This window comes from Rhea americana, unplaced genomic scaffold (genome assembly GCF_003343005.1).
Source record: "Rhea americana isolate MKP2758 unplaced genomic scaffold, rheAme1 scaffold_44, whole genome shotgun sequence".
Classification (NCBI taxonomy): Eukaryota; Metazoa; Chordata; class Aves; order Rheiformes; family Rheidae; genus Rhea; species Rhea americana.
Window position 1 is genome coordinate 5,263,899 of NW_028186579.1, and position 15,230 is coordinate 5,279,128.

Below are 15,230 nucleotides of genomic sequence, written 5' to 3' on the forward strand. Positions count from 1 at the left end.
TTATATTAATGCAGCCATGAATGTGAAGCTAAGAGTTGATATTGACAGCAAAATAAAAAGAACCTGTGGGTGGATTAGTGTCTCTCTCTTCGTCAGAAGTAGCAATACTGCTATTTGGTAAATGAGTTAATGAATTGGAGGAAAAARAAGCAAGTTGCCTTAGTTTGCTGTTCTGCTTAGTGGTTATGCTGTCTCCATCCATGCTCAGAGGCTTTCAAGACCAGACTGGGTAAAGCCCTGACCAGCCTGATCTAACCTCATAGCTGAGCTTGCTTTGAGCAGGAGTTTGGTCTAGAGACCTCCTGAGATCCCTTTCAACCTGAGTTTTCCTGTGGTCCTATGTCACTGAGAATCTAAGCTCTGAAGTCTGTTTGCAAGTGTGTACTTCAGCTCTAGTAATAACTTCTCCTCTGAGCRTTAGAGCCAGATGATATACTCTCTTTTCTTGGTGAGAATTGGATGAAAGGAGATGCATGCTGAAATCAACTTTCATAAAAGGTCCCCTTTCAGATTTCCATGAATGCAAGCAGTGTGTTTCAGTGGCAGAAGGAAACTTTTATAGTCAGTGATGCTTCTTGTAAACGTTTCTGCATAAATGCAGATTAGCTTTAGAAGGAGAGAAGAAAGGAGGAACATTATAGAGAGATCAAAGGAAAGAGATGAATATATGGGAGAACTAGAAGTGGTGGATGGAAGCCTTGTCTTCATTTAGGAAAGAGAACCACTATTTCTCTATGTAGAAATATGCTTCTGAAGTGGGTGGAAAATAAATGGATTTAAAGAGTTTATTCTTTTAAAAAGTATAATCAGGAAGCAAGTCTTTCATCAAGTCTTGAGCTTGGACCAAACTCCATTAGTGTATCTTCACTATATAAAATATTTTATGGTATATGTATATATATATTACACACACACACACACACACACACACACTTTTACAAAAATTTGGACATCTGATTCAATAAAAACTATCTTAATGTAAGTTATAAATTAGTATTATCTTAGTATAGCTGACTATGGTATGTATCTACCAAAGGACTCAGGTATTTACCCTAACCAGCTACTGCAAAAGTGAATGGCTCTGTGCTTTACCCAGAGCTAACTCCATCATTGACATGCTTTCTTGCTAAATTCAGCATGGCAGTATATGGCAGTATAATGCACTTTTCAGGTTTCTGATGCTTTTGGGGAATCAAGTTGAGTTCAAAACATATTTTATGATGCAAAATATTTTTTGTACCAGTAACAGGGGGAGGAAGGCAGGGAAGAATTAATGTAATTTTTGTCCTTGGGGCTGGATGGGCTAATAAACAGTGGTGTCTGGATAGACAACTGTGTGCCAAGCAAATCTGCAGTTGTTGGGATTCTGCTGCGAGAACTGAATTGGTGGCAATAAGAATGGGGAACTCTATTGTTATTCTTCTGTTCTTTACTTTGTCTGATGGATTTGCAGTCTACTTGCTCTAATTTCTCTTGTCATTTAATTTCTGTGATAGGGAAAAATGGCCCTGTTTGGGTTCTGTAGAGGATTTTATACTTTGACTGCATTTATACTCTGACTGGCTCAGCACCTGTGGTATTAGTGGGAAGCACTATGACTAATGTTGCATCATGTGGGTCTTCTCCTTTTCGCACTTTACAAGYGGAGGAAATATGTGCAATGTGTTTTAATACATTGTATACTACTTGGTGTTTACTGGGGCAAGGGTCTTCGCTGGAAGAAAAGTTGGTGGTGGCAGCAGTGGTCTATATTACCTTTTTGGAGCCATTTATTTCCCTATCTCTGATCAGTCCCAGTTCTGTTCTGTGGCCCATCTGGATGGACATGTTTGCTGTCAGTACTTGGGAGTCTGAGCAAGGGTTGTTTACATTTTCTCCTGTATCAGAGCTTACAGATAGTAGCTCCTTGCAGTGGGCTGTAGTGTGTATGTAAGTGGCTTTTTATCAGGCTGTTCTCTCTGGCATCTCCCACGATAACCACCCCCACACAGGCTGTGTGAGGATGGCTCTTGCAGTCTGATTAGATGCTGCATGTGTGTGAATGTCAGTGGCTTGTACTGRGTTTCTTTTGGGTTCCTCAGTCCTGCTTTGCAATGAAAAGGATGGTGACTCTCACATAGACATGTTTTTGAATTTGTTTTCAGTTGTGGGGGTTGATGGGAAATTCAGAAGTAAATAAAACTGGGACAGATCAGGAGAAGAATATGTGTAAGTTGATTGTTATAGCTTTGGCACTTSATAACTTCTTGTCTTTTTCTGTATAGAGAGTTAACATCCTCTTTTCCCCTTCATGATATAGCCACAGGGTGAGGAGATAGAAGCTTTGAAATAATAGAAAGAAACATAAACCAAAACTCCAAACTTTGCAGATGGACTGGAAGACAAGGTCTGTTGGATGCTGTTCCTCTAACACAAAATGGTATCAGTAGAAAGGCGAGAGCTTGGAATTGGGTGTTAGTTAAATCATCTCTCCTCCCTGCCTCCCCCTTCTCATTTAGAATTCCCTCTGCTCCAGCCAGATCAATTTTYTCAAATGTGCTAGGTACTGACATGTATTCCTGCTAGACAGGTTCTTGAGGAATGTGCTTTGCTCTTCTGGGGCATCTTACCTTCTCAGCCTTCTGAATAAACTGTGTCTGGCTCAAATGCAAAACATTAAATAGGGAAAGTCCAAGTACAGTTACCAAGGGGACAAAACAGAAACTTAAACTTGAAAAGTAAACAAATCTAAGGCTGCCTAGGAACCTCAGGCTCCTCCAGTGTGAGTGCTCTCACGGCATCATTCATTGGGGGCAGATCTGGCACACATTTGGCACCTTGCCTGAGTTGAGGTGCCGAGGATTACGCGCTTAGGCAAGCATGGCTCCTGGTGCATATGGTAGCTCCTCACAAGAGGCAGAATCCTTTGGCTTATACTGCAGCATTCTAAATCACTTTTTTGGGGAGCCTGTTTAGACAGCTTCTTTCTTCTTCTGCCTCATTTGTAGATCTGTGTCTGGAACAGTAGGATTTTATCCTACACCTTGCACRTTTTTTGTTAGTTTTAGGGAGTACTAATATATAGGACCTATTGGGAAATATGTATTAAACTGTTTACAGCCTGTGTGAGCTACTAGGCATTTGTGCAGTTCCCTTTGGTTTAAAAGGCCTGATTTTCAAAGCAGTAGCATTGTGAAGATCTAGTCTAGCCTAAGAACCTGTGCAGATCAGAGTAAAATCAGTATGTGGAAATGTAGCTTCCCCAACCAGATTTGGAGCTGTAAAGAATGTGGTAGCATGTTGCCAGATATGCCAGACAACAATCTGGTGATAAAAGATTTTTGTGCAGGGGCAGTAGCTGGGGGTCTCCAGTTAACACACTCTTTGTAAGAGGGGTTGACAATAGAAGAAAGAGTTTGAGTAGTACAAAACCCTTTCTTTTTTCTCCTATGGAAAAGAGGGCAGTTTGTGATTGAAGAATCTCTTGTGCGCTGCCAAGAGCTTATTGCATGTCCATGTGCAATTCACTTGTGCTCAGATTTTCCAAAAGAGGCTTCAGATATTTTATCTTCTAAGTTTGCTCCAAAGCTTCACATAAAATAGTGGATGCTTAGAAAATACCACACTCGGTCACAAGGTGTTTCAGGAATGGCACTTATGTTGAACCACCCAAAAATCTATAGCTGTCTTTGGAAATATAGGCTTTAATTTCTCTGCTTACTTGTTGCTACGAGAAGGATTGTATGCCCTTTCTTCATAAAGCCTTTGAAAGGTGCTATAAAAGTGTGCAGTGTTACTGTATGTTAGAGCAGCATGTCATCAAATACCTTGCATGTGTAGGAATTTTATGTTTCTGGGGTTCCTGAAAATCATTAAATCAAGGGGAAAGTTCACATACTGAAAATCTTTCCTGTCTCCTGGTAAATGAAAGGAGAAAAGAACGATGTTGCTATTTGTGGGCTCCAGTACGAGAAGGTGTTGCTTTTTTGCAGGTCTGTCTCTGGAGCGCTCAACCAACTCAATTGCCTCACGTGCTCGACTGTGCGAAAGAGAGGAGGAAGTCATAGCTTGTTTTGAGACAGCATGTGTCATTGCCCAAGTGTACTTGCAGGAGCTTGAAAAGGTAAGAAAGGAGCTTGAGGTATTCCTTGGTGACTTAGGTGGAACTTGCAGGAGTTTTGACAGCAAGAATGGGAGGGCAATGCCATGTGCTCATAGACAATAGGGAGTATAAGGACAATTTTACAAGAGTTAAGTGTCTTAGTATTTTGATGGGCTAAGCTTTTTCTGTGTAAGCAGATGTAAAACATCTGTTTACTCCATCTCTGCCAGTTTCCTCTGAGAATGAGGTATAGAAACCTGTTTTGTCTGTGGTAAAGCTCAGGTCTTATCTCAGGTTTAGCTCTTACTAAAGAGGAATCACTGACTTTATGTAGCAAATGCTGCAACCCAAGACCTTCTACACATCTGCTATGCAAATGATGCACAACAGTGGACACTGAGCTCCCTAACAACCTAAAAATAACTCTTTGGGTCAACCGTAGCAGTTTAACTGCCAATGATTCAGCTTTTCCAGATGAAACGGGAACAATCTAGATCACTAGCAAGGAGTTGCTCACTCAGTAGTTGGCTAGGGTGCTGAGTAAGATGAGTGCTGTGAGCCCTCTGCTGAGCAGTAGTACAGGCCACTGATAAGCTAGTGTGCATGCTAGATAGTCTCCATCTCTGTAACTCTGCGAGCTGTGTTTAATGAGTGCACACCAAAAACTTCCATGCCTTTCTTCTGCCAGACATTTTGTGCTTGACACCAGCAGCATTAATGATAACACRTTACCTACTATTCCATCGATTAACTGTGTTTGATCTTCTGACTAGCTACTTTTGCTGTCATCAGCAACAAAGATGAATGTCTGTTCCAGGTTTTGTTTTTAACTGCATTTGAACTAAGAAAACTGAGCTAAATATGTTTATAAGAATCCATTAAGAAAGCTAGCTAACGCATTTTTGGTCTATTCTTTTGTAAGAAAGCAAAATTACTTTTATTTAGAATAATTTTTAAGTACTGTCCTTCACTTGTAGAAGAACTACTTCCTGCCAGTAATGGGCTCTACAAATGTTTTTATTGATAGCTTCTGTCTGTCAAATACAAAGATTTTGAATTGTAATTCGTTCATCTTTTGAACCCAGAGAGATAAGGATGCAGCATTCCTGACTGAGGTACTCAAAGTCCATGGGCTTCTGGTCTTCCGTGAAAAACCCTGCCCTGAAGAGTCTGTACAGGGCAACTTCCAGCAACAAAAGCTAGCTTTTTTTTTTTTTTTTTTTTTTTTTTTTTCCCCACTAGCACTGGAAGACACAATATCTAAGGAAGCCAAAAGTAAGAAGGGTTTGATGGGAGAAAGAGAGGAAGGGCCAGGAGTCTTCCATCAAGATTCTTTATAAACATTTGTAGGAGAGGGTAAGCTGTGTTATGTTAGCAAAACACACTTACAAATTGCATTAATGCTTTTTTGCAAGGTCCTGTGTCTATGTAGTTGGACTAATACTTCTGAGACACTGTGTTAATGTTTAGCTTTCTATTTGCTTTAAAGATGCAAGGTAATAAGGAATGATGTTTCAAAATTCACATTGCATACAGATTTTGTTGTGGAAGTCACTGTATAGTTTCTTTTGAAGTTGTTGTGAAAGGTTTTTGAAGAGTTAACAAAGATAAAAAGTTGTCAGGTAGTCTAAAGAGGAATCTGATGATGGAAGCTAACATTTTCTTATTTGAGTTATTCTGTAATTCCATTGGTTTCTTTCCTCCCCTTACAGACCTTAAACAACACGCATTCAAGGAATATAAAGGGCAGCAATGTGACTTACTCAGAGTTTGAACTGTCTTACTTCCTGGAAGCAGCTCTGCAGAGTGCGTATGTGGCTCATTTAAAGAAGGGGTAGGTGGATGCAGATGTTTAATGGAAGTACATAAATAATAACAATGAATGTTTTGTCTTAGATCAAAGCTTATTTCTTCATATCTGWATTGATTTTTTTGTTTTGTTTTTCTTTTTTTCCTGCTGGTTCACCTCAAGTTTTCTCAGTGTCCTTTCCTCCTTCCTATTTTTCTGTGTCTCTCTATCCTCAAGTAGGGTGGAGTAGAACAGTTTTGTTATTTTGGCTCAGCTCTATTCTCTATGGAAATAAGGCGAGTTTGACCACAGCGTTAGGAGAGGGTAGAATTTAATCACTGCTGAGTGCTTTTACAATTTCCAGCTAGAAGGCTTRGTTTAGAGCTCAGAAAGTTCTTAGGCTTTTTGATACTGTTCGGTGTTTTTTTTCCTCCTCAAGTTGTGATCAAACTCAAAGATCTGTGTGATTTTACTAGAAGGAAGGCATCCAGGAAGAAATCTACTCCAGGGTATTATGATCCTACAATACAGGTCTCAATGAACCTTAGAATGGCAAGAGGAGTTGGTATCTGCAAGCTTACAGTGAACTTCACCTGAGAAACTTTTTCAAGAACAACAAAAAAGGCTTACTATGTGCCCACTTCCAAATGGCATTGTCAAGAGTACCCCTGCCCTGAAAATGGAACATGTCTTCAAATGATATCAATTCTGTTTAGCTAATGAAGGGATTGCCTGAGAGGAGTACATACTTTTTTACTGTATGTAAATAGTACATATAAGAATCTGTCCTTCCTTAGTCCCATGATTATAGCATAGTATCCCGTTTGTTCTCAGAGAATCAAATGTTGAATTTTTTTCGCTACTATATGTAGTGTCGCTGGCCAAACAGTTACAAACCCCTCCCCTTTTTTTTATTACTAGCAAACCATCTTTGAAAATACTTTTTGATTTGTGTATTCAGATTTTCTGCTGAATGAAATACAGAAGAAAGGGGAAAATAAGGGAGAATGAAAGGAGAAAACTGGGAAAAATCACAGCAAAAATCAATTTAAATTCTTTTGTAGAAAATTGATACCATTTTTGACTCATTTGGTAGGGAGTTTACTCTTGTTTGAGGCTTTTTGAGTTTTTTGTTTGTTCCCCTTTTTTTCYCCAAGAATGATTTTAAATGCAATTATGAACTTGCTTAGTGGTGCCCATTCTTTCATGCTCAGCCAAAATTAAAAGTTGGTATGGACAGTTTAGCTGTACTTGTAAGCATATCCATGCAAGGTCCTTTCAAGTCATGCTTGATACAAAGTAAGGCTCCATACCAAAAAAGCAYAAACTTCATTAAATGATCTTTTAGTCAAATGAATACAAGTTCTTATACAAAGGTGGTATGGAGTTACAAGTAGGAGGCATAGTCTCAGTATTTTCTGAATAATAGGGATCAGGTTATGTGGTTTTACCATATGAGATTGGGTTTGACCAGCAGCTGTATCATGGAAGTGTGCTTTGCTAGCCTGTTGCTATTTCCATGGCAAACAAAAAGCTCAGATCTTGCTCATTAGCTACATAATAAAATAAAATCTCATTTAGAACATATGGCACTGAAGTCCTCTAGGCACCTTCTGAATAATAAACTCACTCCCTTTCATTTTATTTCAGCAACATTTTAAGTTCAGCCTTTAACAGCTCAATATATCTAGTGGGGTTTTCAGCTATTACTCTGGGCACTGCTTGATCTCTTCCCACCTTATTTTAATGACAAACTTTAAAAAGAGGAAAAAAAACTCTACAGAAAAATAATTTGGAATCAAAATACCTTTGTGAATTGCTTGATTTGATTATGAGCTGAATTGCTTTCATTATAAGCTGAATTTCTGCAATAGCAACAAAATGTTCTCTGAACTTGTCTTCAAGWGAAAGAACCATCTCTTTTTTGCTGTGGAGCTACCTCGGATATGGGAAGTGCRAAGTCTCATTCTCCTTCCGCCTTTTCCAGCACAAATCAGAAATCTATGCCAATAAATTTAAAGGGCCTATGGAGGAGGGGAATGAATCAACAGGGAATCTGCAGCTTGTCTTTGTGCCTCCGGCTTGTATTAGGTGTTTCTGCCACAAGAGGGCATAAGTGACATTTGGGATATATTAAGGGAAGAGGAGGGAAGTGGGGGAAGGGGAGAAGAGGCTTTGTCAGATTTTTCATGCGTATGATGAATTTCTCTACCTGATATTAAACAGCTCAAAGAAACACTTCTGTTCCCCTCGTTGCTTTTAGCATGTTCAGGTAGAAAATAGGCTCTTGATGGTGAATGCCCAGGCTGACAGGGGAGGTCTTACAGGATAGGATGTTCCTTCTTGGAGGTACATGTGCACAGAGAAACTGGAAATGTTATATTCTTTTTTGGAGAGCTGGTGTCAGGCAAATCTGCTGTTGAGGGATATCTGTGTTGTTCTCCTACTTTTGTGTTTGCTCCTGCTGGCAAGTGTGGAGTGGGGTCAGGGATGCATTTTCTCTTACGAATTTTGGTGGAAAAAAAAAGGCACTGCACCCCCTTCCTATACATACATATACAGAACAAATCTCTCTTCTGGTCTTTAGATGTTAAGAAGCCAGCTGTAAGGACCAGCAACTCTTGCAACTGTGGAAATGCCCAATATTGCAGATATACATTTACTTTAAAAYACTAGCTTACTGAAGGCAAATCTGCAATTGTTTGCCTTGCTGCACCACAAAAAAGCTTRCTTTTTTTTCTTTCAGCGAGCAGTGTTGCTGCTGTGGATGCAGCATGTAGGCAGGCAGATGTTGTCTTTACTGTAGGAGGTAGCCTACTGTGCAGCATCTGCACTGGATTTGAGGTTTTTTTTTTTTTCTTTCTCTCTCTCTCTCCCCTAATATAAACTCTTTGTGGAGATTAGGCTCATCTCTGATGGTCTTTCATTTCAGAATATTTAACAAGTGTTACTACTTTATAATGTTACAGGGGCTTTGGTCTATATGCTCTTAGTATTCTCTTAGGGTAAGCAGAATTCACTTGTGTTGCTTCTGTAACAGCATTTGAAGGATATGTGGAGTTCACAGGCAAACTAGAAAAGTTAAGTCTTTCCAGAGGAAGTAGTTAGTTTTGGAAGCTCTACATGGGGCATATCTTAGAAAATTTGTTTTTCAGAAAGTCAGTTTCCTTAGAAATTGGATTTCTTCATAGTCTCTCAAGTTAGGGAYCTGAATTACTTTGGAAACTCCTGATGAAAATGCCTACCAAGGAAAGCTTGTGCAAGGCTTCTTTCTCTTTCTTCTTCCTGTCATTTGGCTAGCATCCACCATTTTGTTTTTGAAATCTTGTAGGCCTCTTTCTGTAGAGCACTTCAAAAGAGCAGCTCATTTATATTGTGTTACTTTATAGTAGGATCCAATGAACAGGCGGGACAGTCTCTGCCAGACTGGTCCCTACTTCAGTCCTCAGAAGCTGGTACCTCGTCTGGGACAATGCAGCTGGTAGTTTGAGAGTGAGTGATACTGGTGGCTGGGTGGGTCTAGATAAGTGCTAAGCTTTGTCTTTTTGAGGTACTTCTGTTAGGCTGCCACCAGGAAACTCTATAATGTGCATGGGTATGATTACCTGGCTTCTCTTGTATCTCCATTCATAGCAATATGAGGTTCACTTCTTTAGATGGGTTTTGTGAACATAATGTGAATAGCTGTTCAACGAGAGAGTATGAATTTTTAGAAACCTACTAAAGAGAGGCAAAGGTGCAAAAGGAGCAATGCTGCTGCTGCTGACTGTGAGGTCCAGGTACAACTTTTCTCTGGAGAAGTGGAGCTGCAAACTGTTTGTCAGGCAGTCATCTCAGGATGCTCTCTTTCATCTGTTAGAGGCAACCTGTTTTCATGGCTAATGAACAGGGATTAAGAAAATGATGTCTTCATGCCGTGTTTGGGGGACTGTCTCTGCAGACTTGTGTTTCCAGGGTCCAGTTTGGTTCATTACCAATATTTGTCTGGTAATTGTACAAAAAAGTGTTTTATCTTCCTGTATTTTAAAATCAGAAGTGTAGTGTTAATCGAATGATAWGACTTAAATGTGATATGACTGTTTTGATTCATGCACTGGTAATTAATTAGCCTGTGTTAATAGGGTACTTCTACAACCAAAACAGATCCTAATGCTAAGGGTGTTCCCTGATGTTACAGTTCTCACTTGCCATTTTCCTTATTCCTCTATAAATTTATTTAATTGGCTATAAATGAATCCTAAGCCACATTTCATTGTGTTTTTCCAAATGCTTTTTTTGCCACCGTTGTGGCTAAACCCAGCGCAGTTTATTTAATGACCACATGCTTTTCTCCTCTTGTTTTTTTCCTTATTTCTTTTTCTGCTATCTTAACAGTGCAGTAGGGTCGTATGGAATCTTTTAGCTCATTTAATTTCTGTGGTCTAATTTTTGCTTATGATGCCCTGGTTTGCATCTGCCATACCTGGAATCTCCACATAGTCCTCTATCCAAGTCCTGTGGAGGCTCAAGATTGCTTAGTTTCAGATCTAGACAAGATCAAATGGGTTGAGCACAGGTTGCCAAAGGTTATGCATGCCCATCTGCRTCACCTTGTTTCTGTTCAAACTGCCAGTGTTCATGTACTTTTCTTTTTGTTAACTTCCTTAGGTCCCATTTTCAAAAATCTCTTTAAGTGCATGAATAGTCCCTTATTGTTATGAGCAGAAGAGTTCATGTGTTTAAAATGAAGTGTGTGCTCAGGTGGTCTCCTGGCTTGGAACGCTGCAGCATTGCGGGGTTTGTTTGCGSCTGCTGGCGTGTGCTCTGTCTCCTATCATGACTCAGTGAAGTTCAAAATAAAAAGCTGACAAACCAAATCCTTGGTCCTGTAGAATCGCATTGTTGTCAAATGCTATGCAGGTTTTGGACTGTCCATGTGCTCAGTGCCAGGAGCAAGGGCTCGCCGGGAGAATCTGACCATGTCAGCGCCTGCCTGGCAGGTGTGGAGTGGTTGATGCTTCTGGGTTTCCAGTTTTGTCTGTTACCTTCCTTTGAAGATTTGCCTAGGTATTTGCCATGTGGCTCATATTTCAACCATGACTAGCTGTGGAAGGACAGCAACTTATCATTTATTTTTTCATTCAGTGTGTCTTATTTCCCTGCTTTTCCTTTCTCCTTCTCCACAGAGCAAGGTGCTGCTTCTATGAAGCTTAGCTCAGTTTATGGCCTTGTCTAGAAAGTGGAACTGAAATGGTTCCATAGGACTCAGGGAACAAACTGTGTTCTTTTTTCTTGCCCACATGTTCTTCAGGTTTTTCATCTCTGTGTTCTGTGCCAAATGAGGAATTAATTGGCTTTGCAAATAGTCCCTAATCCTCTTTCTGACATCATCACAATGAGAAATCTAAACATACATGTTTTTGAAAATGTTGCGGAACAATATTACAGCATAACTATTCTTTCCAGCCTTTTTTGCAGCCTCAGGAAGTATAGGAAATGACAATGTTTTTAAGTAACTGAGGGGAGTAATTGGGGGGCTGCTTTTGTTTATTTGAGGAATTTCTTGTTTTATTGCCAGATAGTGGAAGTTGAAATATTTTGAGTGTGTGAACAGTTTTGTTGGCTTCAGTGTGACTACTCATGTGCATAGAGATAACCATATGCTTAATATACTTAATTGCTTTCCTTGGTTTAAGATCCACAATTGCATGTGTGTGTAAATATTTTTTTACTCCCAAAAATGCACCAATGTCTTTGCCCTGTAATTAGAGAGCACTGAAACACTGAAGTCCAAGTTACTTACAAAAACTTCCTCAAGCTTTTTATCTTTGATAAACCAAGTACATTTTTTACTTCAGATCAAGTGGAAGGAAAAAAAAAACCAGACTTTTTCCAGAGGGAAACATCTCCAGTGTTTATTTTATTTTTCTAACTTATTTTATGGTTTGTAGATTATCCATGACTAAGTAATTTTGAGAATTCTTTATTCAAAGTTTTAAATTTTGTAATTAGTCTTGGTTAGAAATAAGGCCAGACACTGTGGCCTTCTGTGACTTGGTGATCATAATTACTAGGATGACATTTTATGTAGCCAGTACTTGTGGTAAACATTATAAATTTTCAAATTTTCCTGAAAGATAATTTTTTGGTATTTCTTCAAATGTTATTTTAGAATGTGTTTAGAGCACATGAAAGTGGGCGTGAGTGCAGTTGGTACTGGTTATCTTCAAAATTTAATCAGGTTCATGAAAAACGTTATTATTACATGTGGCCTTTCTTAATGAAATCTAGATTTTGCCTACAGAAAATTTTCTGGGAATAAGCTGAAGTGATAGTGTAGCAGTACAACTCCCTATCTAGTTGTCATATCAGAAAATCAGAGCTTCTCTGATAGTTTGTATTTCTTTGGGTAACTTCCACCTATCAGTGAAAATGAGCTAAACCCTTTTGTAGCTACCCTGATGTAAGGGTCAGGTCCTCACACTGGAAGAGCTTACACGCTGCAAATGTGTTACCCAGGCTGTTCAGTGTTTCATTTTTTTCTGTCTCCACTTCTTTTAGTGCTCAGGCATACAATTAAGATAGTATTTGACAACTAGGCAGCTTTAACTGCTTGTGGTGTATGCAAAGTAATGTGATTTTTAGCTTAACCCTCTTTCATTGCAGGTTAAGCTGTGCTGGCAGATAGTTACTACAACTCAGCTGGCTGATAATAAACTRCTTAAACTACTGTAATTTCATCATGTGTCTGGACCATCAGGCACAAGGCATTTAAGCACCGTCTAAAAGGAATCATCATTTAAAAGCATCACATAAGCTCAGGATAGTTCAAACAAGTACAGTCTGTATGTATGAAGAGGAGATGTGGATGCTTTTAAGAAGAAGCATCTGCTTTATAAATATGAACTACGAAAGGCTTCCAAATGTCCCCTCTGTTCCTCAAATGTGAATGTGATCTTCTCCTAGGAAGCCATCTGGAGTAGGCATGCTACAGTCGCTGCCTCACTTGCTGCCATTGTCCTGTCAGTGCCTCTCAGTGACTTGTCTTGCTGCTGCACACCCAGTGTTAGAGTAATTTTGTTTTGTTGGTTTATGTGTTTGTTTGAATGTCAAGTTTGTTGCCCTGCTTTGGCTCATTGTAAAAATATTTTGTCTCAAGTGTGACTTTTTTTTTTTTTTTTTTTGTGCCTTCCCCTTAGAAATATTGTAAAAGGAATGAGGAGTCTGCGAGAAGTGTTACGGACTGTGGAAACAAAAGCTACTCAGACCTTCAAAATGGTAAGAGGAATAAGTGGGAGATGGGAAGGTGGTATAATAAGCTGTGCAGGGGTTCTCTCTGTTTCTTAACCRCTGCGGTAGGACAGAAATTTATTTTGCCTCCCTTGATTGACTGATGCTTTTGTTGTCCTCCTGGCAGTGATGTGTAGTGATGCGCTTAATTCAAAGAGCTGTCCAATTGAAACCTCTGAGCCTTTAGACCTGGGCATGTGGATTGCTTTCTGTTGAAAGCTTTGGTTTTCTCCGGTGCATTTTCCAGCCATGGTAGGAAGGGGAGTGTATTTGGTCTGAGGTGGCTGTCCSCAGGTGATAATGTCTTATTTTTTCTCTTTTCAGTGCATACATGCACACCTTTTCACATTAGCATGTAGCAGCACTTAATGCTTCTGCCTCTTGAAACAAGCTGGCTGTTTTACTTAGACTGAGGYGCTTCAGTGTTCTTTTTGTAAAAGTCCTTTCAATACAGGGTCATCCAGAATGCTTGCTGCTTTTTTTTTTTTTCCCCAAGAGGAAGGGGGCTTTTAGCATTCTACCTCCTGTTGTTCTCAGTGCCTCTGGCAAGGAAGTCTTGGAGGAAGTTATTTCTGTGCTTGTTTAACTGGTTAGATCTTTAAATGGATCTTCCCTGTCTCCCCTTTAAGAGATCTTGTCCTGAAGTTACTCAGGAGGTGACAAGATCAACAGCATGGAAAACAACTGTCTTAGGAAGGTGAATGAAAACTTTGCTACCTGAAAAGCATTCATATTGATATATCAGCTTTTGTGCTTGATTTGTTTGTTGTTTATGTAATCCCAGAGAAGTGCTAAGAAGGAGATAGACGTGGTTTTGCATAGTGTTTTGGAGATGGAAAATGCCAGGTTCCAGTGGATGGACTGACCTATGTGTGTCTAACTCGTATGCAAATCCAGGACTAAAATGAGTAGTGAGCGAACAGAAAGGGTATGCTGATTATGTTTTTGCCTGCGTTTCTCACATCTGTCATTTCTGTATTATTTTGGGACTTCTGTGCTGGAGGTGATTTTTCTTGTTGCCTTAGGATCACATTATATGCCTAGTCAGGAATGCAGATGCATGTGGAAGCTTGTGCAGGGAATTAGGAAAGGTAACTTAAATAATTGTCACACTCAAATGGTCACATCCTTTTCCAGATTGAGATCAGGGCTCAGAGGAATTTCTTGCTCGCCTGTTTTATTGTTCTGCTGAAATGAATGTAACTGTGCTGTTTCTGTACYGTAACAGAATGTGGCATACGAATGCTTCTGTCCCTGTGCTGTTAGGGAGAGCTGTACAACAGCCCTGAGGGGATTTATCCCTAAGGGGAAATTTGAAGGTGTTCATCCAATAGCTTTTGTTGCTGTTTCCATTTTACTGGAGGCTGTATTTTCATTTACGTATTTTTAAAGAGCTGTCAAGAGGGCAAAGGGAGGAATGTGCTTAATTAAACAAGTTTTTCAAGCATGAAAGTGAAACGCTTCCCCCCCCCCCCTTTTCTCATTTGTGGGATCACAGTGTACTCCAGGCATAATGATGCTTTTTTTAGCCAAAGGCAGTAATAACGTAAATCAGTCTTGGCCTGTTTTGCTTTGTTTAGTCTTATTCAGAACAAGAGTGAATCTAATTTATAGGGCTACCATGTTAGAGTGTGTGTTCAAGTCAAAGACACTAAAAGTATTTGGTGCTCGTCTTGAAAGGCTGATCCCAAATTGTAATTTTAGTTCTGTTCAAACCAGTACAGATCTTTCTATTACTGCCACATGTTTTTCCCTTTCTTCCAAGACTACTGAAAAAAATATAGGAGAGTTGGCTCCTCAGGGTAAAACTGACTAAATAATTACACACTGAGATGATGATATTGGCTAATGTTGCAGTGCCCAAGGCCATTTTGCTCGTGGTTACTTGCTATAAAAAGCATAGAAAAGCCTAGTTAAAAACAGAAGRCTTTCTGTAACTTGTCAGTAGGAGAACACAGAGGTTTTGGGATTTTCGGGACTTGTGTRTGACAGTATTTCTTTGAGGCACAACTAGACATTCAAAGCAGTTTGCCATTGCTAGGTGTATCAATGAAACCTCTCTTTCTGGTATTTAAGAAACAATGCATGCTG

At 39.5% G+C, this 15,230-nt stretch overlaps 1 protein-coding gene across 2 annotated transcripts in view; it reads left to right on the top strand.

The window, feature by feature from the left end:
- The window catches only part of TTC7A (tetratricopeptide repeat domain 7A), a 180,812-nt gene that overhangs the window by 15,486 nt on the left and 150,096 nt on the right, over positions 1–15,230 (top strand). For both annotated transcript variants that reach the window (XM_085315879.1, XM_085315878.1), the window contains exons 4-6: positions 3,972–4,102; positions 5,794–5,915; positions 13,049–13,127. In XM_085315879.1, coding sequence (XP_085172005.1) covers positions 3,972–4,102; positions 5,794–5,915; positions 13,049–13,127 — 332 coding nt within the window. The remainder of the gene's footprint in view (positions 1–3,971; positions 4,103–5,793; positions 5,916–13,048; positions 13,128–15,230) is intronic.